General features: G+C 54.0%; 1 protein-coding gene across 1 annotated transcript; it reads left to right on the forward strand.

Annotated features, from left to right (window-relative positions):
* The first annotated feature begins 11,345 nt into the window (after positions 1-11,345).
* Positions 11,346-24,091, forward strand: CHRM1 (cholinergic receptor muscarinic 1). The gene is made up of 2 exons (XM_004383824.2): positions 11,346-11,667; positions 21,593-24,091. The coding sequence occupies exon 2, from the start codon at positions 21,670-21,672 to the stop codon at positions 23,050-23,052; it is 1,383 nt and encodes a 460-aa protein (XP_004383881.1). The 5' UTR covers positions 11,346-11,667; positions 21,593-21,669; the 3' UTR covers positions 23,053-24,091.
* Positions 24,092-24,693: the final 602 nt, after the last annotated feature.

The following is a 24,693-nucleotide window of genomic DNA, read 5'->3' on the forward strand; positions in this document are numbered from 1 at the left end:
AATTGATCTCCTCTGGCCCAGGCCCCTGGCTCAAGCCCAAAGATGAAGTAGGTTGCAGCTGCAGCTGGCGGAGGGAAGGAGCTGCCTGTTAACCTTCTAGAACTCAGAAATTGCTTTGGAGAGAAAGGCTGGGCAGGAACCATGAGTCAAGGGTAGGACTCGGGCTTGGAGCTGAGGGTTAGGGTGCAAGGGCCTGGAGCTGGGGGCCGGGGGAGTGCAGGGAAATGCCTAAAACTATCATATGTCGGACAGGAGGGGTTCTACATAAGCTAGTTCAGAGCAACCCCAGGGTGTTCCTCAGATGCCAATCCAGTGAGATGCTCCACATAAGAAATGTTCCATGATGAAATAAGTTTGGGAAACGCTGCATGCTCTCCCTGCCTTTCAGAAGCTCTCAGTGCACGTTCACATTTAATGGCATTGTATTCATCGTCAAAAAGAACATTTCAAGATCTATCCTGAAGTACAATGCTGTCAGTGATAGAATACTATCCATACACCTACAAGGAAGACCAGTTAAAACTACTATTATTCAAATTTACGCACCAACCACTAAGGCCAAAGATGAAGAAATTGAGGATTTTTACCAACTTCTGCAGCCTGAAAGTGATCAAACATGCAATCAAGACACATTGATGATTATTGGCGATTGGAGTGCAAAAGTTGGAAACAAAGAAGGACCGGTATTGGAAAATATGGCCTTGGTGATAGAAACAACGCCAGATATCTCATGATAGAATTTTGCAAGACCGACGACTTCGTCATTGCAAATACCTTTTTTCAACAACATAAACAGCAACTGTATACCTGGACCTCACCAGATACACATGAAACAAAGCTACTACATCTATGGAAAGAGACAATGGAAAAGCTCAATATCATCAGTCAGAACAAGGCCAGGGAATGACTGTGGCGTAGACCATTAATTGCTCATATGCAAGTTCAAGTTGAAGCTGAAGAAAATTAGAACTCCATGAAAGCCAAAGTACGACCTTGAGTATATCTCACCTGAATTTAGACACCATCTTAAGAACAGATTTGACGCATTGAACACTGATGACCGAAGACCAGACGAGCTGTGGAATGACATTAAGGACGTCATACATGAAGAAAGTAAGAGGTCATTAAAAAGACAAGAAAGAAAGAAAAGACCAAAATGGATGTCAGAAGAGACGCTGAAACTTGCTCTTGAACGTCAAGTACCTAAAGCAAAAGGAAGAAATTATGAAGTAAAAGAGCTGAACAGAAGATTTCGAAGGGTGGCTTGAGAAGACAAAGTAAAGTATTATAGTGAAATATGCAGAGACTGGAGATAGAAAACCAAAAGGGCTTGGCGTTTCTCAAGCTGAAAGAACTGAAGAAAAAATTCAAACCTCAAGTTGCAATATTGAAGGATTCTATGGGGAAAATATTAAACAACACAGGAAGCATCAAAAGAAGATGGAAGGAATACAGAGTCACTGTACCAAAAAGAATTGGTGGACATTCAACCATTTCAAGAGGTAGCATATAATCAAGAACTGATGGTACTGAAGGAAGAGGTCCAAGCTGCACTGAAGGCATTGGCAAAAAACAAGGCTCCAGGAATTGATGGAATACCAATTGAGATGTTTCAACAAACGGATGCAGTGCAGGAAGCACTCACTCATCTATGCTAAGAAATTTGGAAGACAGCTACCTGGCCAACTGACTGGAAGAGAACCATATTTGTACCCATTCCAAAAAAATGTGATCCAACAGAATGCAGAAATGATCAAAGAATATCATTAATATCACACACAAGTAAAATTTTGCTGAAGATCATTCAAAAGCGGTTGCAGCAGTACATCCACAGGGAACTTCCAGAAAGCAAGAGGACATGGAACAAGGGACATCATTGCTGATGTCGGATGGATCATGGCTGAAAGCAGAGAATACCAGAAAGATGTTTACCTGTGTTTTATTGACTATACAAAGGCACTCAACTGTGTGGATCATAACAAAATATGGATAACATTGAGAAGAATGGGAATTCCAGAACACTTAATTGTGCTCATAAGGAACTTATACATAGATCAAGAGACAGTTGTTTGAACAGAACAAGGGGATAGTGCATGGTTTAAAGTCAAGAAAGGTGTGCGTCAGGGTTGTACTCTTTCACCATACATATTCAATCTGTATGCTGAGCAAATAATCCGAGAAGATGGACTATATGAAGAAGAACACGGCATCAGGATTTAGGAAGACTGATTAACAACCTGTGATATGCAGATGACACAGTCTTGCTTGCTGAAAGTGAAGAAGACTTGAAGCACTTATTGATGAAGATCAAAGACCGTAGCCTTCAGTATGGCTTACACCTCAACATAAAGAAAACAAAAATCCTCACAACTGGGCCAATAAGCAACATCATGATAAAGGGAGAAAATATTGAAATTGTCAAGGATTTCATTTTACTTGGATCCACAATCAACACCCATGGAAAGCAGCAGTCAAGAAATCAAAGGACACATTGCATTGGGCAAATCTGCTGCAAAAGACCTCTTAAAGTATTAAAAAGCAAAGATGTCATTTTAAGGACAAAGATGCGCTTGACCCAAGCCATAATGTTTTCAATCACCTCATGTGTATGTGAAAGCTGGGCAGTGAATAAGAAGATGAAAGAAGAACTGAGGCCTTTGAATTACGGTGTTGGCGAAGAATATTGACTATACCACGGACGGCCAGAAGAGCGAACAAATCCGTCTTGGAAGAAGTACAGCCAGAATGCTCATTCGAAGCAAGGACGGCGAGACTACATCTCACATACTTTGGACATGTTATCAGGAGGGACCAGTCCCTGGAGAAGGACATCATGCCTGGTAAAGTAGAGGATCAGCGAAAAAGAGGAAGACCCTCAACAAGATGGACTGACACAGTGGTTGCAACAATGGCGTCAAGCATAACAATCATGAGGATGACGCAGGACAGGGCAGTGTTTCATTCTGCTGTACAGGGAGCCGCTGGAAGTCGGAACCAACTAGATAGCACCTAACAGCAAACAACAATATCCTGCAAAATAGACTTCGGGGAACGCTGGGCTAGCTAACTCTCCGGTTTTACTTCCTGGAAACCTGAAGCTTGGAAAAGCGGAGTGAAAGGCCCAAGGTCACACAGCCAGGAAAGGCAGAACTGAGTCAAACCCCACGTGTCCCATCTTCAAAGAACATCAGAGCTGGGAGAGCCCTTTGGGGTCATCTAGTCCATCTTCCCCTCCATCTCTACCGCATTTATAAGTGGGTAGACTGAGGCTGGAGGGCAGTGATGGTTCCGTGATGGAATTCTCTCCTTCCATGCGGGAAACCCAGTTTCAATTCCCTGACAATATGCCTCATGCAAAGCCACCACCTGTCTGTCAGTGGAAGCTGAACAGATCTTCCGGACGAAGACATACTAGGAAGATAGACCTGGAGATCTACTTCTGAAAATCAGCCACTGAAAACCCTGTGGATCACAATAATCCACTCCCATTATGCACGGGGTCACCACGAGTCAGGACTGATTCAAGGGCAGCTAGCAACAGACTGAGGCTGAGAGACTGAACCACCCAGTTCTAGGCGAGCCTCCCACTGGACTCAGGCAGCCTGGTGCCCTGACATGCTATGCAACCTCTGGACCCTGGCCAGGCCTACCCATCCCCCTGGGGCCAGCTCCCACTGACCATCGCTCTGCCTTTCTTCAAGTTCTTTTCCTGTTCCTGGGAAGTTCATGGGCTCCGATCTGCCTTGATATCTTTCCCTCGTTATCGTCTTCTCTCCCCAACTAGCTCACAAGCACCGTGGTTTCTGGGCTCTGGTTTGTCTTGTCCCCGTCCCAGTACTGAGCACAGTGCTGGACATAGATTCTAGATTGTTCCCTTAGGATGGGGCTGCATTACCAATCTGGAGGAAGTAGGACATGCTATGGACTGCACTGTTTGGTTTTTAAATCAGTGACTACCGGCTGAAAACTCAGGAGGCCTAGCTCCCCAGTGCAAGGTGAGGGAGCAAAGGGTCCCCATGAGGAGGGCTACTGCTGGGGCATGCCTCTTATTTATGTCCTTCCCCTCCCCTAGGTGCTTTTCAGGAAAAAGCAGGAAAGCTGGAGCAGGCTGGGCGTGTGCTAACAGGGAGGCTCAGGCACCTCAGGGAAAGACCCCAGAGGTGAGGTGGATAGGGGACCACGCAGGCCTGTGTCCCACGATCCAGAAGCCAGACAGGCCCAGCCTGGCTCCCCAGCTCCCCACTTCCCTGCTAGCAATGCCAGCATTTCCTTTTGGGAGGTATCCCTTCATGAAAAGGCTTCCTTCCTTAGACCAGGCCCAGCAGTGAGATGCGGCCCAGCCCCTCCCTTTGTGAACCTCCGTGGAACAAGGGTGGGGGGCAAGAAAAGCAGGCAAAATTGGTCCCTTGCCCCTCAGGTCCACACGTAGCCAGCCCCGCAGATTGGGCACAGTCTCTTTTCCACATCCTCAGACTCCAGCTTCTCGCAAGCCCCCAACGTGCCCCAGGGAATGGCAGCTCTGGCCAGCAGGCCCCTCCCCCTCCCCGGCCTCCAGCCGCAGAGATCGGGCCCTAACTAGATTGTGCCCCATTAATCACGGAGTGTGCAGGCCATGGAGTAAACAGGCGGTCTCCCAGGTCCTCCATCCTCATCAATCCCTGCCCCGTTGTGAGTCCTTCAGTGCTGGGGCTGCCAGGAGGTGCCCAGGGGGCGAGGAAGTGGGGCCGTGGGGCCCTGGCTGGCCAGGCCCAGGCAAATGGTTGATAGAGCCCACAGTCCAGGGAACTGGGGTTGTAGGAGGGGAGGCGGTGTGGATACACTGACATTTGGAGGACCTGTAGGATAGTGCCAAAAGTGATGATTGAGAGTCAGCTGGCATGGCTGTGGTACCTAGTAGCTGTGTGATCTTGGACAGGTTACTGACCCTCTCAGGGCCTCAGTTTCCTCACAGATAAAATGAGGATAATTCTGCCTGCCTCATCACGTTATTTTAAAAAAGAAAAAAAAATGTTGCCTTCCGGTGGATTCTAACTCATGGTGACTGCATGTATTACCGAGTAGAACTGTTCTCTATAGGGTTTTCCTGGCTGCAGTCTTTATAGTTAAGAGCTTGGCTGCTAACCAACCAAAAGGTCGGCAGTTCGAATCCATCAGCCACTCCTTGGAAACCCTATGGGGCAGTTCTACTCTGTCCTACAGGGTCACTATGATTTGGAATCGACTCAACGGCAGTGGGTTTGGTTTTGTTGGTTTTTAATCTTTATAAAGCAGATCTCCAGGCCCTTCTTCCGAGGTGCTGCTGGGTGGGCTCCAACCATGAACCTTTAGGTTACCAGCCAAGTGCAAACCATTTGTGCAACCCAGGTTGTGTTATTACAAAGAGTTATATGAGTTAAAACATGTAAAGCACTAAAAACAGTGCTGACACATACTTGATGCTATGTATTTGCTAAATAGATGGGACTGCAGAATGAAGGGCTAGCTTAGCAATTTTCGGGAACACCTCTCCACCTTATAGAGGCCCAGAGGGTTCTCAGCTAGTTAGGCTACAAGCTGCGGCCAAACCCTACAAACCGTGAAGCAGTGAAGACGGCAGAGTGTCAACCAACCTCTCCGGGCCTCAGCAGGGCGGAAGGAGGATGGGCATTAATTCCCCTCTCCTGCAAAGGAAAATGGGCCCTTGGCGCACGATACCCCAGGCCCAGGCGCGGACCTCGCGGCCCGGTAGCGGGCGCGGGAGGAGGCGCAGAAGGCGGCGGGCACCGAGGCCGAGGACCACTGAAAGCCGAGGCTGACAGCATGCGCTGAGGAAGGGTCTCTCGGAGAGGTGGGTAGGAGACCGAAGGCTTTGGCTCGACTCTTCCGGCTCCTGCCCACTCCTCGCCAGCGTGGGCAGGTTCGCTCTCCGCCTGGGTGGGGACCCGAGAACAAGGCGCGCAAGTGCACGGGGTTGGGGGAAGACAGGGCGCGGGAAGAAAGCAACCTTCGTGAGGTCGGGGGCAGGGGAAATTGGCCCTGCCTCCGAAATCGGCCACGCCCCTGGGCGCTCGGAAACAGCTGTGGAGAGTCGGGGAGAAACTCTGGGGACCTGGATCTCAGGGTCCCTACCCCAGCCCGAAGCGCAGCCCGACTTGTGGCGGGCAGTCTCCAATCGGATCTAGGCTGGCCCGGCGCGTATACCCTGAGGCGGGCGGGAAAGGTGGGGCTCGATCAACACCGACCATGCTGAGCAGAGTCAGCGCCTTTGGGTGGTTGAGGGGGAGACTGGGCCTTCACAGCGCGGGGTAAAGCTCCCCCTTCTTCCGTCCAGGCCGCACGTCCACGGTGCGCGCAACCCCCAGGCGGCGGCCGGTGACCTGGACTCTGAGGTCCTGTCCTCTTAAGCGGGAACTGAGAACGCTCAGGGACATTCTAGGGGACCGCAGCTCCTCCCAGGTCCGGCCCGAGGGAGAGGCCGAGACTCTGCCAGGATGCGTGACCTCCGTCCCGCGCATTCCTCGCGTCGCCCGGGCGCCAGCCTGCTCTCAGCACCAGGGAGCGCTTCGCCAAGTCCCAGGCCGCGCCGGGGAAAGACGCGAGGCGCCGCGCTCCTGGGTCGCCGCAAACCCGTCTTTGGGAGCTGATCTCGAGGCCTGTTGTTGTTGTTAGGTGCCGTCGAGTCGGTTCCGACTCATAGCGACCCTATGTACGACAGAACGAAACACTGCCCCGTCCTGCCAGGAACTCCAGGCTTAGGTGAGCAAAAAGAAGGGCAGAACTTCGGTTTGGAAGACATAGTCCCGAGGCGCCCCGCACTGAGTGGAAGCGAAGAGGTGAGGCGACGGGTACGTGAAGGGTGGTTGTGTCCACACGGCCTCAACGCTTCAAGCAGCATCAAAAGAAAACTTGCTTTCCTGTCCCGAGAGGCTGCCTTTGTTGCGTCCGCTTCCGCTTCCGCCCCTGCCTTTGAAGCGGCGGGTACTCTTGGGGCCACTCGCTGGGTCTGCTCTATCCACAGCCCCGCCCTGGACTTTAGCTTCTCCTTGGAGATCTGAGAATGAATCCCGAAGTCCCCACAGGGACGGCAGAGTTGAGAGGCTAAAGCAATGGGTAGGAACGGGGCGGGGCGCCCTCAGGTCCACCCGCTGCCTCCCTCCCGGGCTCCGAGTGGAAGTCGCCTCCCACGGTGGGGGAGACCACTACCCCCACACCCCTTTCCGTGCGCAGAAGACCACGCGGCCTGGTGGGGGCAAAAAGGGCGGACCCGCACACTGGCCTCCTTCTCCAAGAACGGAGGAAGCGGCACTAAGAAGTAGCGGGGTTTGAGCCTCTCACGTAGGTCCAATACAGGGTGAGGCTTTAAACCGAGGGGCTGCGAGCGCACAGCAGGAGCACACCCCAAGTCTTTTAAAACTGCTGTCCCACAGGTCTCTGCTGTCCCTGGAACTGCAACCTGCACACCACAATTCCAACCCCAGCCCGAGGATGGCCCCAGGCACACTGACGGCATCCTCCACGATGCCCCATGGAAGCGCACCGCCCGTCTGTAAAATGGGAAGAATAATAACCTCCCTCTTGCTGTGGGGACCATGGTGTCGGGGAACATCTAGCTCAATTGGCATAACACAGTTTATAAAGACAATGTTCTACATTCTACCTTGGTGAGTAGCGACTGGGGTCTTAAAAGCCTGTGAGCAGCCATCTAAGATACTCCACTGGTCTCATGCCTTCGGGAGCAAGGGAGAGTGAACAGAACAGGATACAAGGAAAAGACTAACCCGAAGTACTAATGGACCACAGCTACTAAGGCCTCCACCAGACTGAGTCCAGTACAGCTAGATGGTGCCCGGCTACCACCACTCACCGCTCTGACCGCGATCACAACAGAGGGTCCTGTACAGAGCTGGAGAAGGATGTAGGACAAAATTCTAACACATAAAAAAAGACCAGATTTACTGGTCTGAAAGAGACTGGAGAAACCCCGAGAGTATGGCCCCCAGACCCCTTCTAGCTCGGTGGTGAAGTCACTTCCGAGGTTCACCGTTCAGCCGGGGATTGGACAGCCCCATATAACAAAACGGGACTAATGAGGCACAGCAGTCCAGGGACAAGGACTAGAAGGCAGAAGGGGACAGGAAAGCTGGTGATAGGGAACCCAGGGTTGAGTAAATATAGTGTTGATGTGTTGTGAGGTTGTTAACCATTGTCATAGGGCAACATGTGTACTGTTAAATGAGAAACTATTTTGTTCTGTAAGCCTTCATCTAAAGTGAGAACAGCAGCACAACTGGAAGAGCGTAGTCGATGTCACTGAACCGTGCATGTAGAAATTTTTGAAATGGTGTATCTTTGGCTATGTATATTTTCACCAAAAAAAAAAAAAGTCGAGAAGGGAGAGGGTTGATATGTTGTGGGGTTGTTAACCAATGTCATAAAACAATATGTGTACTACTGTTTCATGAGAATCTGTTTGTTCTGTAAACCTTCACCTCAAGTACAATTAAAAAACATTTAAAAAAAAAAAATAACAACCTTCCTCTTAGAGTAGTTGTGAGAAGCAAATGAGTTCATGAATGTAGAGCGCTTAGCACCGCCTGGCACGTAGTAAGTGCTCAATAGGTGTTATAAATAACAACAACAATAGCTTTCACTTTTAGCATGCCGCCGTGGGGCAGACACTCGTGCCAGGTTTAACCTGCACGCGCCCAACTAAACGTCAAACCTCCCCACCCGGAAAGGATTGCTACCCTCCTACGGCATTTAGGAGGAAACTGAAATCTAGAGCCGGGCACTAACCCGCCCAGGGCTGTTCAGCTGGGCAAAGGCGGAGTGGATTCGCACCCAGGGCACCCTCTCTACTCCCCCATGATTAGGAGGCTGAGAGAGTGGCCGAGCCACGCAGGGCGACCTCGTGTCCCCTCGTCTTTCCAGTGGCCTAGAGGAGTAACTCTTCCACCAGGAGACCAAAATCAGCAACCGGTGGAGGTCCAGACCCAGGAGTCCTGCACCTGCGCCTGGCCAGGAAGACGTGGGGGCAGGCGGGGGTCAGTCCAGGCCGCGCAGGGTCGGCCCGGAGGCGCGTGGGGGCGGGGCCGGACCCCACGTGCGCCGCCTGCCGCCGCTTCTCAAAGCCCTTTGTCGCGAGCAGCCGCGTTCGTGCCGCACTCGGCGGCTTAAAATAAAGACAATGTTCCCAGCCTCCCTGCGGCTAAATCGGGCTCGGGTGTGGGGGCGGCGAGCAAGCCGGGCGGGAGCGCTGCTCTTGGCCCTCCTCCCTTTTCCCCTCCTGCCTCAGTTTCCCCATCTGGGAAGGGGACCTGGCCAAGTCTGGGGGGGAGCGAGAGGAGGCATACAGTGCAGGGGACAGGGGGGTCATCCCCTGCCTCCGGACTTAAAGAGGAAGCCTCTTGGGACAGGAGGGGGCACTCGGGAGGAGGTAAGGGAAAGCTGGACACCCTTCTCTCCCGCCCACAAAATAAGTGTTTTTATTTCTGAAGGGACGTGTGCAGAGGCGGTGGAGAGGAGAAAAGGGACCAAGGAGATGGGGGAGGGGGGCAAGAAGGGAGCCTGAATCAGATTCGGAAATGGATGCGGAGCGTGGAGGCCTATCGCCCCCACACTCAGCCACGTGTACGCGCACAAGTACACGCAGCCCAACCGCATACACAGCGGCAGCCACAAACCAGGACAGCCCAGCAGGGGGCAGCGCGAGTCTGTGCCCATGGGCAGGGACCAGTGGAGTTCGGACCCAACCCTCACCCACTGGGTGACCCTGGAGGGAGGGGAGTTGCTCGGATTCTTCTCCAAGTTGAAGTGTCCCCTGACTTCAGAAGGGAGGAGACTGGGTGCTTGCTCAAGCCCCAGGTAGCTTTGAGAAACAGCCATGTCCCCACATGGACCTGCCACGTGTGCCCCCTACTGGCTCCCTATGGCTGCTGGCCAAGCCCAGAGGCTCTAGTTTCAGCTCTGCCTGGCTCCATTGGCAACTGGGCTCTGGAGTAAGGAAGCTCCAGGTCACCCTCAGGCATCAACATTGGGAAGGGGGGCTTGGTGGGCAGGGGGGAAGGAGTGGGGTGGGACCCAATGCCTTGCCCCAGACTCCAGAGCCCTGGGCTTAGAGCCAAGCAACCAGAGTCCAAACACTTGCCCACCACTTGTTTTCACACCTGTGCTCTTCAGTTTCCTCATCTACATAATGGGGATAATTGGTGATCCCAATCTTTCCCAGTGGGACAAAGGACACAGCAGCCCCAGCAGGCAGCCCCTGTGGCCTCCCCACCTCTTCTCCGTGGTCAGCTCTGCAGGAGGTCTCTGGGGCAGGGGAGGGCAGGGCAGGACCCAGGTGTCTATGGGAAAGGGCCCCCCAGGGGTTCTATCTCTGGGGAAACTCAACACAGAAATCCAAACCAGCTGGGGAGGGGGGGGGCAGGTGCCAGTCAAGCAATGAGGCTGAGGGAGGTGGGGAGGAAGGGCAGGTTCGTCACTTCCCAGGTACACACACCTGTGAGCCCTGAGTGGGAGTCAGGGGAGACAGAGTTTGACAAGCTGGGAGGAGAGCTGTCTGTCTGCCTGTCTGTCTGTCTTCCAAGTGGAAGCTGGAGGTGGAGCAGGAAGGGAGGTAGCGGCTTTGCCTCCCTTGTCAAAATTAACAGGTCCCACAGTTGGGCAACACTCAGACACACACCAAATACAGACACACGTGTACACACGAGTCCTAGCTCCAGACCGACGAGGTCACCCTGCATTTACACAGGCTGCATGTTGACATGAGTGCACAGGGACACACGTGTGCCAGGCACTCATGCAGGGAGCAGACACATGGCCCCTCCTGCACATACACGCAAACCAGACAAGAAGCTACACTCAGACCCCAGCTCTGCAGCAGTCAGACCCAGAGCTCACTGCCCAGCACGCGGGCACATCCCGCTCAGCCTCCGGGAGGGCTCGCCAGCCCTCTGGGTCTGTTCCAAGTTAGAGCCTCTCACGTGAGGCCCAATGTGTCATTTCCAAACAGAAAGAATCTAGCTCCTTCGCAGCAGGGAGGAAGAGCAGGGTGTGTGGCTGGGTGGGCGCGTGGGCATGTGCAGGGGGAGGGCATGTTTGAGGGAAGCAGGCATGTGAATACCGGGCATGTGTGTTGGGGCATGGTGAATGCCGGGAGGGGGGGGTCTGAGTTTGGGTGGGGGAGGGGGCCGGGGGAGACAGAGGGTGCCTTTGTGAGGGTGTGTGTGGGTATGTGCATGTGTGCCGTCAGGTCTGTGTGCAGTGGGTGTGGGTGTTTGTCTCCCGGTATCCGCCTTCTCTCCCATCCTGGACTTTTAGCCTCCCTGGGTTCGCCTTCCTCATGTCCTGCCCCCTCCCTCTCAGGGCTTGAATTGGGTGCCCTGGTGGAGGAGGGGGGCACACTCCAGGACCCACTCCAACCCCAGACACTGCCTGAGGCTTCCCTCCAGCTTCCCCTCCCTTTCTTTCCTCCCTTCCCTCCCTCCCTCTCTTTGCCTTCCTCCCTCCCCCCCTAGGCTGGCGTGCCAGGGGGTGGGACATGCCAATCACTGGTTGTGCCTCTCCTGCTGCCAGCACAGGGCGCAGCTCCCCCCGGGAGCCAGGTGTTTGGGTCCCTGGAGACGCTGCCGGCCCCCGGGAAAGCAGTAGGGCTGAGGACCCTACAGACCCCTCTCCGGTCCCATGGTGAGTAGATTTGGAAGGACTTGGGAGGGGCTCACTGAGGTGGGGGCAGGAGAAAAAAGGTCCTCTGGGGGAGGGGGCAGGGCAGGGACCAGGACTAGAAGGAAATGGGGGTGGACCCAAGACAGAGGAGGGGGCCAGGGAGGGGTCTAGAGGCCAAGGGGGCTCCATACCACTGGACATTGGCTGCTCCAGACGCCCCGTCTCCTGGCTTTGAATGGATACATCTGATGTTTTTCTGGCGCTCAGCTGGCAGAGGAGATGGAGACCCTCTTGGGAAACTGGACTTGGATCCCAGAAGGGTATTCGGCTGCAGGCAGAGCACCCATCACCCCAGAGGGCAGCATGGGAGGGGCAGGGGGCCAGGAGGCAGTCCTGGCTACCAGCATCCCGTGGGAGGTTGACCCTCCTTAATTGGGGAACCAGCCCCAGAACCTCCTCCTCTCCTCCCTCAGGACACCCTGAATCCCACCACCTCCACCTACCTTCAGCACCCCCAGGATGGACTGAACCAGGCTGCTGGCCAGACAGACAAGCTGGATGCCAAGGTGGGTGTCAGGCCAGGAGCCAGCAGGAGTCTAGGCCAAGAGCCCCAGGGCTCTCTGAGGACAAATGGGCACATGGACGGCCACGCCATCCAGGGAACATGGCCCTGGCGTGTGCAGGGACCCAGAGGGCCCTCCTTGTGTCCAGAGTATCTTGGACTCCCACAGGGCAGTTTTAGGTCCTGTGTCCAGGTAATGCATGGATACTAATGGGCACCCATGCCAGATGCCCATTCGAGTGCTTGGAGACTCCACAGTGAGGGTATGGGCTGAGGGGGCAGGAGCGCTGATTCTTGCAGAGTTGCCAGCTCCTGGACTGGCAGCTGGGGAGGGGGCAGTCAGCTTCCATTGGGTCTTGCAGACATGTGCTGTTTAGGGGTTAACAGTGCCAGTGGAGAGGGGTTCACCTCTTCCCACAAAACACACCTGCAGCTCCACCCAGGCTGACCTAAGGCCACCTGCCCAACTGGCTGGAAGGAGCCAGGCTGCCTACTGCAGCCAAACAGTCTCCTGTCCCTGGGTGATCAGCTGCTCACTGAGCTGTCAGATGAGAGTTCTCTGCCCCTTGACCTCAGCCACTAGGCAAGCCACAATCACAGATCACTGTTGAGATATGGCGAAGGGAGGAGAGAGCGAAATGGAGCTGCAGAGGACGTGAGGCTTAGCTTCCCAGCCGAGGGCCAGAGCTCTGAGAACTGCATCCCAGAAGGGCAGATGAGTCCAGGGCGTCAAGAGGGGGCTAGGCAGAGGTCTGGCCAGACCCAGAAAGGACTCCCATTGTACAGATGGGAGAGACTGAGGCTGGGAAAGGGGAAGGGACCTGCTGCTCATGGTCATAGAGTGGATATTTAGGGGTCTAGTTGGGTTTGGACCCCATTATCCTCTCCCTCAGTGCACAGCACTATGCTCCCACCTCTCCGAACAGGATGATGGGGGAAGGGAACTGGGGGAGCAGCGAGCGAGCGAGCTCTGTGAGGCGGGAGAGGTGGGTGAATCGCGCTGGGTTTCTGCTCTGCTGTGGTGCCATGGTGATGCCGAGAAGGATGGGGGAGGGAGGAGAGAGAAGAGAGGAAATGGGAGGGGAGCATGAGGAGCCAAGAGCAGGGGGCAGGCAGAGTGGAAGGTGAGGGGGCAAGCACCCTGATGCCACACTGGCAGGGCGAGGTCTAGAGCCCAGCCTGCTCTGCTAGGCTCTGGCATGGCCCAGCCGAAGTCTACCAACTAGTTAAGGTCTTTCAACAACGAGCAGATTTGGCAGTGGTTCTAGAGCTGATGCTTCTCTTCCGGCTCAGCAATGCATTGATACAGCATTTAACTGATGGCTGCCGCCCTCCGCAAAGCCAGCGGGCACTCCCAGTGGTGACTGTGGAGCCTAAAAATGTGATGAACTGTATTTGTTTACTCACTTGTTCCTAAGGCCAGGTATCAGTGGTGGGAGTTTTATGCACCTTGAATAGGTGAAGAGACCTTCAGAGAAAAGTCAGCCCAGGGGGAGACAGCATCCCTGGCAGGCTGGTTCCTGGGTTAAGACCCCAAGCAGCAGGGTCTGGTCAGGAGACCTGGCCAGAAGGAGCACCCTCCTCACTGTATATGTGAGGTCCCAGGTGCCCCAGCCACACAGCTGCTCCACACACCTTCTTCTCCCAGTATTGCTTGTTCTCCCCAGTCGGGGTTCCGCCAGCTTCCAGACCCCAAGTCACAACGTGGCTCCACCCCTCCCTTTTGAATCTCTTTCCCAGCACTGCTTCATTCGCTGCCTTCCCTTTTCCGCTTCTTGGTAAGGTTCAAGAAACCCTAGTGGGAACCCCTCTCCCCACCTCTCTCTCCCTGCCTCCTCCATCTCTCGCCCTCCCCTCCCCATAGCCTCTCTCCCCTCCCCCTTCCTCTGCAAGCCAGATCCCCAGCCCCTGGGGATTGGTCCAGGGCGCTGTCGGTCAACAGTCTGGCCTGTTGCACTGGAGGCTCTGACCTCATCCCTTAACTCTTTGAGCCCAGACTGACTTTCTTCTCCCCCCACACTGACAGGTGCTGCCCTATCACCTTGCTTTGCTTTCTGGCAGCCGGGGAGGCAGGGTTTCCTTGGTTCATTTTGATGAGGATACTCTTAGCTGTCTTCCTCCTTGCTCTAGCCAGGCAGGGCCTCCCACACCGGGTAGGGACCTGGCAGATGAGGAGATACAGGAGCTTGAGGGAGCAGAGGGGCCTCTGGGCCATGCTCTGGAGCTGGTCCTCACCCGAAGGCTCATCCTCATGGCCCTAGGCCTGAAGTCAAGCAGAAGCACCCATGTAGACATCCATATCTGTATTTCACAAATATTTACTGAGCAACTACTGTGCCAAGCACTGAGATGAAGCCATGAAGGAGGCAGACACAGCCCTGACCCTCTGTCCCCCTTCCCACAGCCCCATCATCACCTATTACACAGATAGCCAACAGACACTGTCACACACACACACACACACCAGATTCTAAAGGAAGGACCAATTTCTCATTGTTGACTGGTTCAAACTAGGGTTCGGCCAAGCTAGTCGAGGTAGACAAGGAGACTGATGAACCCTCCATCCCCACAAGAGAAGTTTTGAGTAAGGGTTTCAGAGGGCGGTCTCTGGAGACAGGCTGCCTGGATCCAAATCTCGGTTGCATCACTGAAGGGCTGTCTATCCTTAACGTCTTAAAGCCTCAGTTGCCCCTTTTGCAAATTGGGGATAATAATAGAACCTAACTCACTAGGAGTTGTAACGGGTCAACTAAATTATGTATGTAAGTACTTAGAATCATGTCTGGCAGGTAGTAAGCAGTCAGTAAATAGCAGTTGCTATGATAATATTAATATTAATATAATTATTAAAGGCTCCCAGCAGCCTAGATCAGGAGGCCACTGTCCTGGGCAAAAAAGCACCGCCCCTTTTCGTTGCCACCTTCCTGTACCCTAGACACAACACCCTCAGAGGATGAGTCCCAACCTATCCCCCTAAAGCTATAGTCTCACCCCACCATTTCCTATTTTCACTCAGCAATCCATACACGCACACATGCATCCTAGGAGTTCACCTCCATCCCACAGAAGGTTATCAAGTCAAGATAGTGACTTTTCCAAGGTCACACAGCAAGACAATAGTGGAGACAGGACTTGAACCCAGTGACGGAGACTGCCTTGGGGGGGGTCTCCCCTCGTGCACTGCAGTCCCCACTGACCAGCTCCCCAACCCCCATGGATGTTTTCTAGACCTCACAGATGTGCTCTGCAGATATGGCTTTAAGTCCACCTTTCAACCAGATGGCTGGCCCTAAGCCCCTCCCTCGCAGAAATTCTGCAGCCACTACTAAACCCTGACACTCTGACTCTCAGCCTAGGGATCGTTTCCCCAGGGGGATCGGCCACAATCTCAGGAAGCCACATTCCTTCACAACCATCATCTTGCTTGGAACCATCATCAATCAGTAGCCTTGAACAGGCAGAGGACTGTCTCAACCAAGAGTTAAAAAGACTTGCCCAAGGTCACACAGCAAGGACAGAGTAGGTCTCCAGACACCTTCTCCTGAGCTTTTTCACTGTCCAAGAGGAAAAAGCAGAGGTGAGGACCCCCTCTTCTAATTGCGGAGGAAAATCAGAATCATTAAAGGGTCCATTCTCGGGCTGTGTCACAAGGTGTCAGAAGGTCCAGGGCGTGGCAGGAGTCAGGCTCCAATTCCCCAGACGTCCACCCCCTTTTGCCTTCCTGACCACCCTAGCCATCCCAGATGGGGGCCCTTCTCTCTCCCTCAAGGGATCAGCCAAGTGGAAAGAACAAAGACCTTGGAGCCTGCAGGTCCGGGTCAGAATCTCAACTCCAGGACTTCCTATGAGGCCATCAGTAAGTACCTTAGCTCCCTGAGTCTCAGTGTCCTCAGCTAGAAAATAGAGATAAGAACCCCCCTTTGGGGTGTCCTGTGGATTAAGGGAGATAATAATGGACTTAAAATGCCTGGCACACAGCAGGTGATTCATGATGGTGGTTATCAACATGGCTCTTAAAATGGGAGACTTGGAGGGACTTCCAGCCATCAAGGCAAGGGACTGCCAGCCTCCTCACCTCCACCACCAAGAAATAACCCTCGGGTTTCTTCTCCTCAAAGGTCCCTTGTTCCGAAAGCATTTTTTATTCTTCAAAGCTATAGCTAGCTGCCAACAACAGCTTGTGATGGGCAGAGGTCGCCATGTGCCCACCCTGAGCTGATCTCATTCTAGCCCAGGTTGAGGAAATCGAGTGATCGTTTAACCCCTCAGCCTCCCCTGGGGAACACGGGTCCTTTCTGTTCGGCTTCTTGAGACGTTGGTTTTGGGACCCTGCACGATCTCCCCGGATACCAGGCTGGTCCAACTCCTTCACTGTGCAGATGAGCAGACCGGGGATCAGAGAGGGGCTGTGCCTGGGGTCCGGAGGGGAAGGGGCGCGGCAAGAGGTGGCAGAGCTGTGCAGCAGAATAAGGAAGGAGTCAGGACTAACAACAGAGGCCTTTAAACTAAGCGCCTGTTTCAGTGCCAGGTGCTTTGACCACTGTCATCCCCATCAGCTGGGGGTAAGGGGCAGCAGGGGAATGAAAGGTTAAGTGATTGCTGACGGTCACTGAGCTAGAAAGTGACAGCGCTGAGATTTAAAGCCCAGGGCTGAGGTCCACAATGCCGGGACTAGGGTAAGTCGAGTGAGGCACTCACCTCAGGAGCAAGGTTTAAGGGGGGCACAAAAAAAAACCTCCATAATCAAGATCAACCAGCAAACTACAGCCCCACAGGCCAGCCGGCTGTTTTTGTAAATAAGGTTTCATTGGCACCAAGGCCAGCATTGAGGCGAAGCAAGTGAGGCAGGGTCGAAATGCAGGGTTGGATTCTGTATTTAAAATTGTGTTTACATGGGTTTTTTTGCATTAATGTTTCTTTTTAAAAATCTTACTTTAAAATATGATTTATTTTGATTACGGAGCTTTTGGGCACCCCCTTAAATTCTGTAGCCAAAGTAAGTGCCTCACCCTCGTCCCAGCCCTGTGGTAGTGTGATGACGAACTACAGTGGTGGAATGCTCAGCCACGCTTTGAGGGATGCACCACACCCGGGCATCTGGGAGGCCCCTGCAACTGAAGAGGGTGCGGCCTCTCAGACCCTCAAGCTCCTCTTCTCTGACTCAGCGTTCCCAGTCTTTGCCCAGGGCTCAGGGCATGCTGAGGGATACAGGGCTGCTCCAAGCCACCCGGCGGGTGGAGGGGGGGCGGACTTCAATCTAGGAGCCAGAAGACCTTGAGCTAGCTGATGCCTTCTCCCGCTTTTCTCTGGACCTCAGCTTCTCCCTTGGTGCAATGGACGTTAAGCAGAGCTGGGCCCAGAAGATTAAACCAACAGTTGTGCAGGGCAGACTGTCAAATGTAGTGTCCACCAGTGGCCTCACTGGGGAAAGTCCTGGCAGAGCAGTCTGATCCCAGCCTCCGGCCTAACGCCTGACTTTGGTTGACAGAGAAGGCACAACAAAACTCAGTAGTCAAGATAAATCATATTTTAATGTAATATTATTAAAAATCAAATCGGCAAACTCTGGCCCAAACTGCTTGGGCTCCAATCCTGGTTCCTACCTTACCTGTGTGATTTTGAGCAAATTCCCTCACTTTTCTCAGCCTCGGTTTCCTCATGTATAAAATGGAACCAAAAACCAGTTGCCATGGAGTCAATTCCTATTCATGACCACCCCATGTGTGTCAGAGTAGAACAGTGCTCCATAAGGTTTTCAATGGCTGATTTTTCAGAAGTAGATCATCAGGCCTTTCTTCCTAGGTGCTTCTGGGTGGACTCGAACCTCTAACCTTTCAATCGCATTAACTGTTTGCACCACTCATAAAATGGAGATAGTAGCAATCCCTATATTAAATGCGATAATGCATATAAGCACTTCAGGAGAGCCTGGCACTCCAGGACCACTAAATAATGGCAGTGATCATTATTATTATTGGTTGTTGTTGTAGTATTAGAGATTTTTAATCAAAGAAGTGGACACTCGTAGGCAGGAGGGAGCCCCCACTGCTATACATACTAAGAGCTTAGTGCTTACCATAAGGAGCCCTGCTGGTGCAACAGTTAAGCACTCGGCTGCTAACCAAAAGGTTGGTGGTTCAAACCCACCCATCGGCACCACAGGAGAAAGACCTGGTGATCTGCTCCCATAAAGATTACAGCCTAGAAAACCCTATGGGGCAGTTCTACTCTGTTGCATGGAGTCGCGATGAGTCAAAAAATCTACTCGACAGCACCTAACAACAACAGTGCTTTCCACGTGCCGCAGGGTGTTCTAAGCACTTTGTATGCGTTGACTTGTTTAATCCTCACAACTCCTTGATGGCTTAGCTTGTTGCTGTTAGGTGCCATCGAGTCGCTTCTGACTCACAGCGACCCTATAGAACAAAGTAGAACGGCCCCATAGGGTTTCCAAGGAGCGGCTGGTGGATTTGAACTGCCAAACTTGCGGTTAGCAGCCGAGCTCTTAACCACTGTGCCACCAGGGCTCCCTGATGCATTAGCTAGGGACTAGTATTAGCTAGGGACTAGTATTATCCCCAGGGAGCCCTGGTGGTGCCATGGTTAAGCATGCACAGCTGCTAACCGCAAAAGGTCCGTAGTTTGAACCCACCAGCCACTCTGCAGGAGAAAAGACCTGGCAATCTGCTCCTGTAAAGATTACAGCCTAGGAAACCCGATAGGCAGTTCTACTCTGTCACATGGGTCACTATGAATCGGAATCAACTCAACAGCACCCAACAACAAGTACCATCCCCATTTTTCAGTTGAGCAAACTGAGGCTCACAGAGTCATGGCTCTAGCTAAGGTCACACACCCAGTAAATGGTGCAGCCGGATTCAAATCCAGACAGTCTGGCTCCCGAAGCTGGGTTCTTTACCTGCAGCATTACACATATACCCTCACATGCAAGCTGTCCCAGATGCACACGCACACACTGACAGCCACAGCCGTCACCCATACTGTCACACACTCCCCGCCCCCAGAGTCACTCACAGGCACCGACAGTTCACCACGAGCCGTGAAGATGCTCTCAGCCACACTCCAGGTCACACACCCTCAGAGCCACACACCACCAAGGCCATCTACCACGCACAGAGACACGCTCATGGGCACAGCACTCTGGCTTCTTGTACACACCAAGTCCCAGAGAAATACCAGGGCTTCGTGGGCCCTCGCCCAACATCTCTTCCTTGGAATTTTCCTATTAATACAGCCCCTGAAGGTCATGGTGGGTGGGGGGGAACCTCCAGTCTCTTCAATGGACAGGTGGACACCTGAGGCCCAGGACAGGAAGGGACTGGCCAAAGCACACAGCAGCAAGGCCATGGCTGAGCTAGCATGGACCCCCACCATTGAACCTGGCTTCACCTTGGCTATGGGGACCTCTTGCCCAGTCTGTAGGTCACTAGGAATCCTGGCCCTTCTCTTGGCCCAGTCTCAATGCCCGGGCTGGACTCCAGCTCCGAAAAAGTTTGGGGGATCTTCCCCTTCCCCTAGCTGCCCCCCACTCAGCTGGGGCCCGGGAACAGAGCAGGGAGAGGGAGGGATACTTCCCACGCCCCATCTGGGGCCAGACCTGCTTAGCTGGGAGCTGAGGCCCCTATCTCTGCTGCCTGCTTTTACTTCAGACCTTCTTACCACCAGGCAGGTGTCCGGGCTTAGCACCACGTCCCTGCTGCCCTCAGATGGGGCTGCCCTAGCCTCAGGCCACCCTCTCTCTCTCCACCCACGTGCACAGAAAAGCATGCATGCATGCACACACGCACACGCACACAGCACCCCTCTGCTCCCATCTCTTTTCCCTTATCTTCTCTGGAGCTCTTCCAAGCCTTCCAACCTCTCCCGTTTTATGGAAGAATCCCACTGGGGCTCCACATACTCAGGGAGTGAGAGAGAGAACAGTGTTCTAATCATACTCACCACCTGTGTGGCTATGGCCAAGCCTTGTAGCTGCTCTGAGCCACAGTTGCCTCACAGTGAAATGGGGATAATACCAGTCCTTCCTCCTAGGGATGTTAAAAACCAAACTCATTGCCATTGGGTCATTTCTGTTGCATGGCAATCTCATGTGTTAGAGTAGAACTGTTCTGCATAGAGTTTTCTTGGCTGTAATCTTTATGGAAGTAGATTGCCAGGCCTTTCTTCCTGGCTTCGCTGGGCAGGGTAAATTAGGTTAGTAGTTGCATACAAACTGTTTGCACCACCCGGGGTCCTTCCCTAGGGATGTTACCCCTTTGCTGTTGAGTCGATTCCAACTCGTAGCAGCCACATGTCTTACAGAGTAGAACTGCCCCATAGGATTTTTCTTGGCTATAATCTTTTACTGAAGCAGGGCCAAGGCCAAGACTTTCTTCCATGGCACTGCTGGGTAAGTTTGAACTACCAACCTTTATATTAGTAGTAAAGCACAAACCATTTGCACCCCCAGGATCCCTCCCTAAGGATGTTTAAAAAAGAAAAAACCTGTCGCCGTCAAGCTAATTCCATTCCAACTCAGAGAGACCCTATAGAACAAAGTAGAACTGCCCCATAGGATTTTAAGGCTATAAATCTTTCCAGAAGCCAACTGCCACATCTTTCTCCCACGAAGCGACTGGTGGGTTCAAACTGCCAACCTTTTGGTTAATAGCAGAGTGCTTAATCACTCTACCACCAGGACTCCTCCCTAGGGATGTTAAACCCACTAAAAACCCATGGCTGTGGAGTTGACTCCAACTCTTAGTGACCCCATAGAGTTTCCAAGGCTGTAAATCCTTATGGAAGCAGACTGCCACATCTTTCTCCCGCGGAGCTGCTGGTGGTTTCGAACCTCAGACCTTTCTGTTAGCAGTCAATCGCTTTAACCACTGTGCCACCAGGGCTCCCTCTAGGGATGTTATCACAGTTAAATTAGATAATTTAAGCAAGTGCTTAGCACCGTGTCTGGCATCTAGTAACTGCTGAATAAACGCGGGCTTTATAAAGTAAGGTAGCTGAGCGAAATGCTTTGAAAATTTGGCGGTACTGGATATGAAGTATCTCCCACCTCCTTCCCCATGAGTCAAGCAGGATAGGAAATGGTAGCCATTTCCCAGATGAAAAGACTGAGGCTCAGAGTCTGAATGGTGGAGTGGAACTGAGGACTCTGATCCCTGGATTCCAAAGCCACCCCACACTTCTGGCAAAACCATTCATGGCTGGGCGGGCGCATTATAAATGACTGCGAGGACGCCTGTAAGGGAGGGTGATGCTATTTGGCCTTTACCTCTGAGCAGACAGGAGCTGCGTTCTAGCACCTTCCCCTCGGGACTATCAGAGATGTCCAGCTGGCCCAATCAATGCCATGTCCTCCTCTCTTTCCAGGTGATGACTACCCACTAAGGAAACCCTGTAGTGTGCCTAGAGGAAGGGACTGCCCCCCCCAGCCCCGCCCGGCCACCATGAACACCTCGGCTCCACCTGCCGTCAGCCCCAACATCACCGTCCTGGCACCGGGAAAGGGTCCATGGCAAGTGGCCTTCATTGGGATCACCACTAGCCTCCTGTCATTGGCCACGGTGACAGGCAACCTTCTGGTGCTCATCTCCTTCAAGGTCAACGCAGAGCTCAAGACGGTCAACAACTATTTCCTGCTGAGCCTGGCCTGTGCCGACCTCATCATCGGCACCTTCTCCATGAACCTCTACACCACCTACCTGCTCATGGGCCACTGGGCCCTGGGCACGCTAGCCTGCGACCTCTGGCTGGCCCTGGACTACGTGGCCAGCAATGCTTCTGTCATGAACCTGCTGCTCATCAGCTTTGACCGATACTTCTCCGTGACGCGGCCCCTGAGCTACCGCGCCAAGCGCACACCCCGCCGGGCGGCCCTCATGATCGGCCTGGCCTGGCTGGTTTCCTTCGTCCTCTGGGCTCCAGCCATCCTCTTCTGGCAGTACCTGGTGGGTGAGCGGACAGTGCGGGCCGGGCAGTGCTACATCCAGTTTCTCTCCCAGCCCATCATCACCTTCGGCACAGCCATGGCCGCCTTCTACCTCCCAGTCACGGTCATGTGCACACTGTACTGGCGCATCTACCGGGAGACCGAGAACCGGGCACGGGAGTTGGCAGCCCTGCAGGGCTCCGAGACACCAGGCAAGGGAGGAGGCAGCAGCAGCAGCTCAGAGCGGTCCCAGCCAGGGGCAGAGGGCTCGCCCGAGACCCCTCCGGGGCGCTGCTGCCGCTGCTGCCGGACCCCCCGGCTGCTGCAGGCCTACAGCTGGAAGGAGGAAGAGGAGGAGGACGAAGGCTCCATGGAGTCCCTCACGTCCTCTGAGGGTGAGGAAACCGGCTCCGAGGTGGTGATCAAGATGCCCATGGTGGACCCTGAGGCACAGGCCCCAGCTAAGCAGCCCCCCCGGAGCTCCCCGAATACAGTCAAGAGGCCCACCAGGAAGGGGCGAGAGCGAGCTGGCAAGGGCCCGAAGCCCCGTGGGAAGGAGCAGCTGGCCAAGCGGAAGACCTTCTCACTGGTCAAGGAGAAGAAAGCAGCTCGGACCCTGAGCGCCATCCTGCTGGCCTTCATCCTCACCTGGGCACCGTACAACATCATGGTGCTGGTGTCCACCTTCTGCAAGGACTGTGTTCCTGAGACCCTGTGGGAGCTGGGTTACTGGCTGTGCTATGTCAACAGCACCGTCAACCCCATGTGCTATGCACTCTGCAACAAAGCCTTCCGGGACACCTTCCGCCTGCTGCTGCTCTGCCGCTGGGACAAACGACGCTGGCGCAAGATCCCCAAGCGCCCTGGCTCCGTGCACCGCACCCCTTCCCGCCAATGCTGATGGCCCCCTCGCCTGCACTCTGCCACCCCAGTCCCTGGGAGAGGCCGGTGGAGAGCGATGGGGGCGGTGTCCTCAGCCCCAGGGCCAGCTCAGGCCTCGCTCAGCTCCCCAGGCCCCTGGGTCACCTTCCTGGACCACCCAGAGAGACCCTGCCAACTTTCCAAACTTTGCTATTCCCAGACAGGAGGTGGAACCCAGGGAATAGGTATTTCTGTTCCCTGCTGGGTGGGAATGGGCTCTCCACCAGGAAGAAGGTCCGGGAGGAGGATCCGGGCTTTGGATTCCTTGTTTGCGTTTAGGCAGGAAGATCGGAGCCTGTAGGGCGGACCAGAAGAAAAAAGGTTTAATATTACAATCGTCCTTGGCACAGTGGCTGGCGCAGATTACGGTGGGAGTTGGCTCCCCCTGGAGGCCACAGTGGGGAACTGACACCAACTGCTGAGAAAGGAAAGTTCGGCTTTCCTCCCTCCCTCCCTGGGCAGGCAGAGCCTGCCCGCCAGACCCTAGGCATACTTTCCAGGGTTGTCCAGCCTCTCTACAGTTGTCCCCAGAGCATCCCTGTGTGGGTCATCCTGGATACAACATGTCCAAGCATCAGCAGGTCCCAATGACACCAGAGGAGACCAGCTTGGATAGTCACACACAGAGTTCTGGGGCAGCAACAGGACCAGGCTCCAGGCGTCCCGACCACTCTGCTATATCATTTTCCTGGGAGTGAGGGGCAGGATGCCTGCTGTCTAGCCCCACACCCATATCCCCTGCCCCAGGGAACCCCTCAGTCCTCCCTCCCTGGCTCACAGCCTCCACCTGGATGGATCTGCTCTGTACAAATCCAGCCAGGTCTCCTGCATGCTGCCTACTTCCTGGCCCGCCTCCCACAGGCCTGGCCCAGCCAGCAGGTTCTCTCCTCTGAGTGCCCCAATCCCACCCATGCATGGCCTCCCAGCCACCCTTATCTCCAGGCCCAGCCTGGCCCCAGATGTTCTTTTCTTCCATCCTCAGCAAGTGCTGAGTGTGAATAAAGCCACATAACCAGCGGACACTAAGGGGCCTTCCTTCCTGTGCTGCCTTGAGGCCCTGGTTGCAGGCCAGGGCAGGATGGGGCAGGGAGGGCTCCAGGACCCTGGATTGTGGGCCACTGCCCTGAGGGTGCTTCCAGTTTGGGGTGAGGGGTGGCACTGAATGGCTGGATCTACAGAAGCCTTTGGGATCAGCAGCCCAGGGTCCCTGGCTCAGGTGAGGAGGGCTGTAGCTGGCATCTGGAAGTGGGACGACTAGGAGAAATAGACTGCCCCTGTCCAGATCCTGGGTGGCCTAAACAGTTAAGTGCTCAGCTACTAACTGAAAAGGTTGGCAGTACAAACCCACCCAGAGGCACCTCGGAAGAAAGGCTTGGCATTCTCCTTCCAAAAGGTCACAGCCATGAAAACCCTATGGAGCAGTTCTACTCTGCACACATGGGGTTGTCATGAGTCAGAATTGACTGGAGGGCAACTAGTTGGTCCATATCCCTGCATATTCTCTATTGGTTCCCACCAAACATCGCTACTCTGGGACGTCACACCCAGGGAGAACAGAACTTCTCCAAAGCCTAGCTTACAGATGGGGAGGCTAAGGCCCAGAGTCCCAGGAGGACTTCCG

The sequence above is a fragment of the Trichechus manatus genome, unplaced genomic scaffold, assembly GCF_000243295.1.
Source record: "Trichechus manatus latirostris isolate Lorelei unplaced genomic scaffold, TriManLat1.0 scaffold00113, whole genome shotgun sequence".
Taxonomy (NCBI): domain Eukaryota; kingdom Metazoa; phylum Chordata; class Mammalia; order Sirenia; family Trichechidae; genus Trichechus; species Trichechus manatus.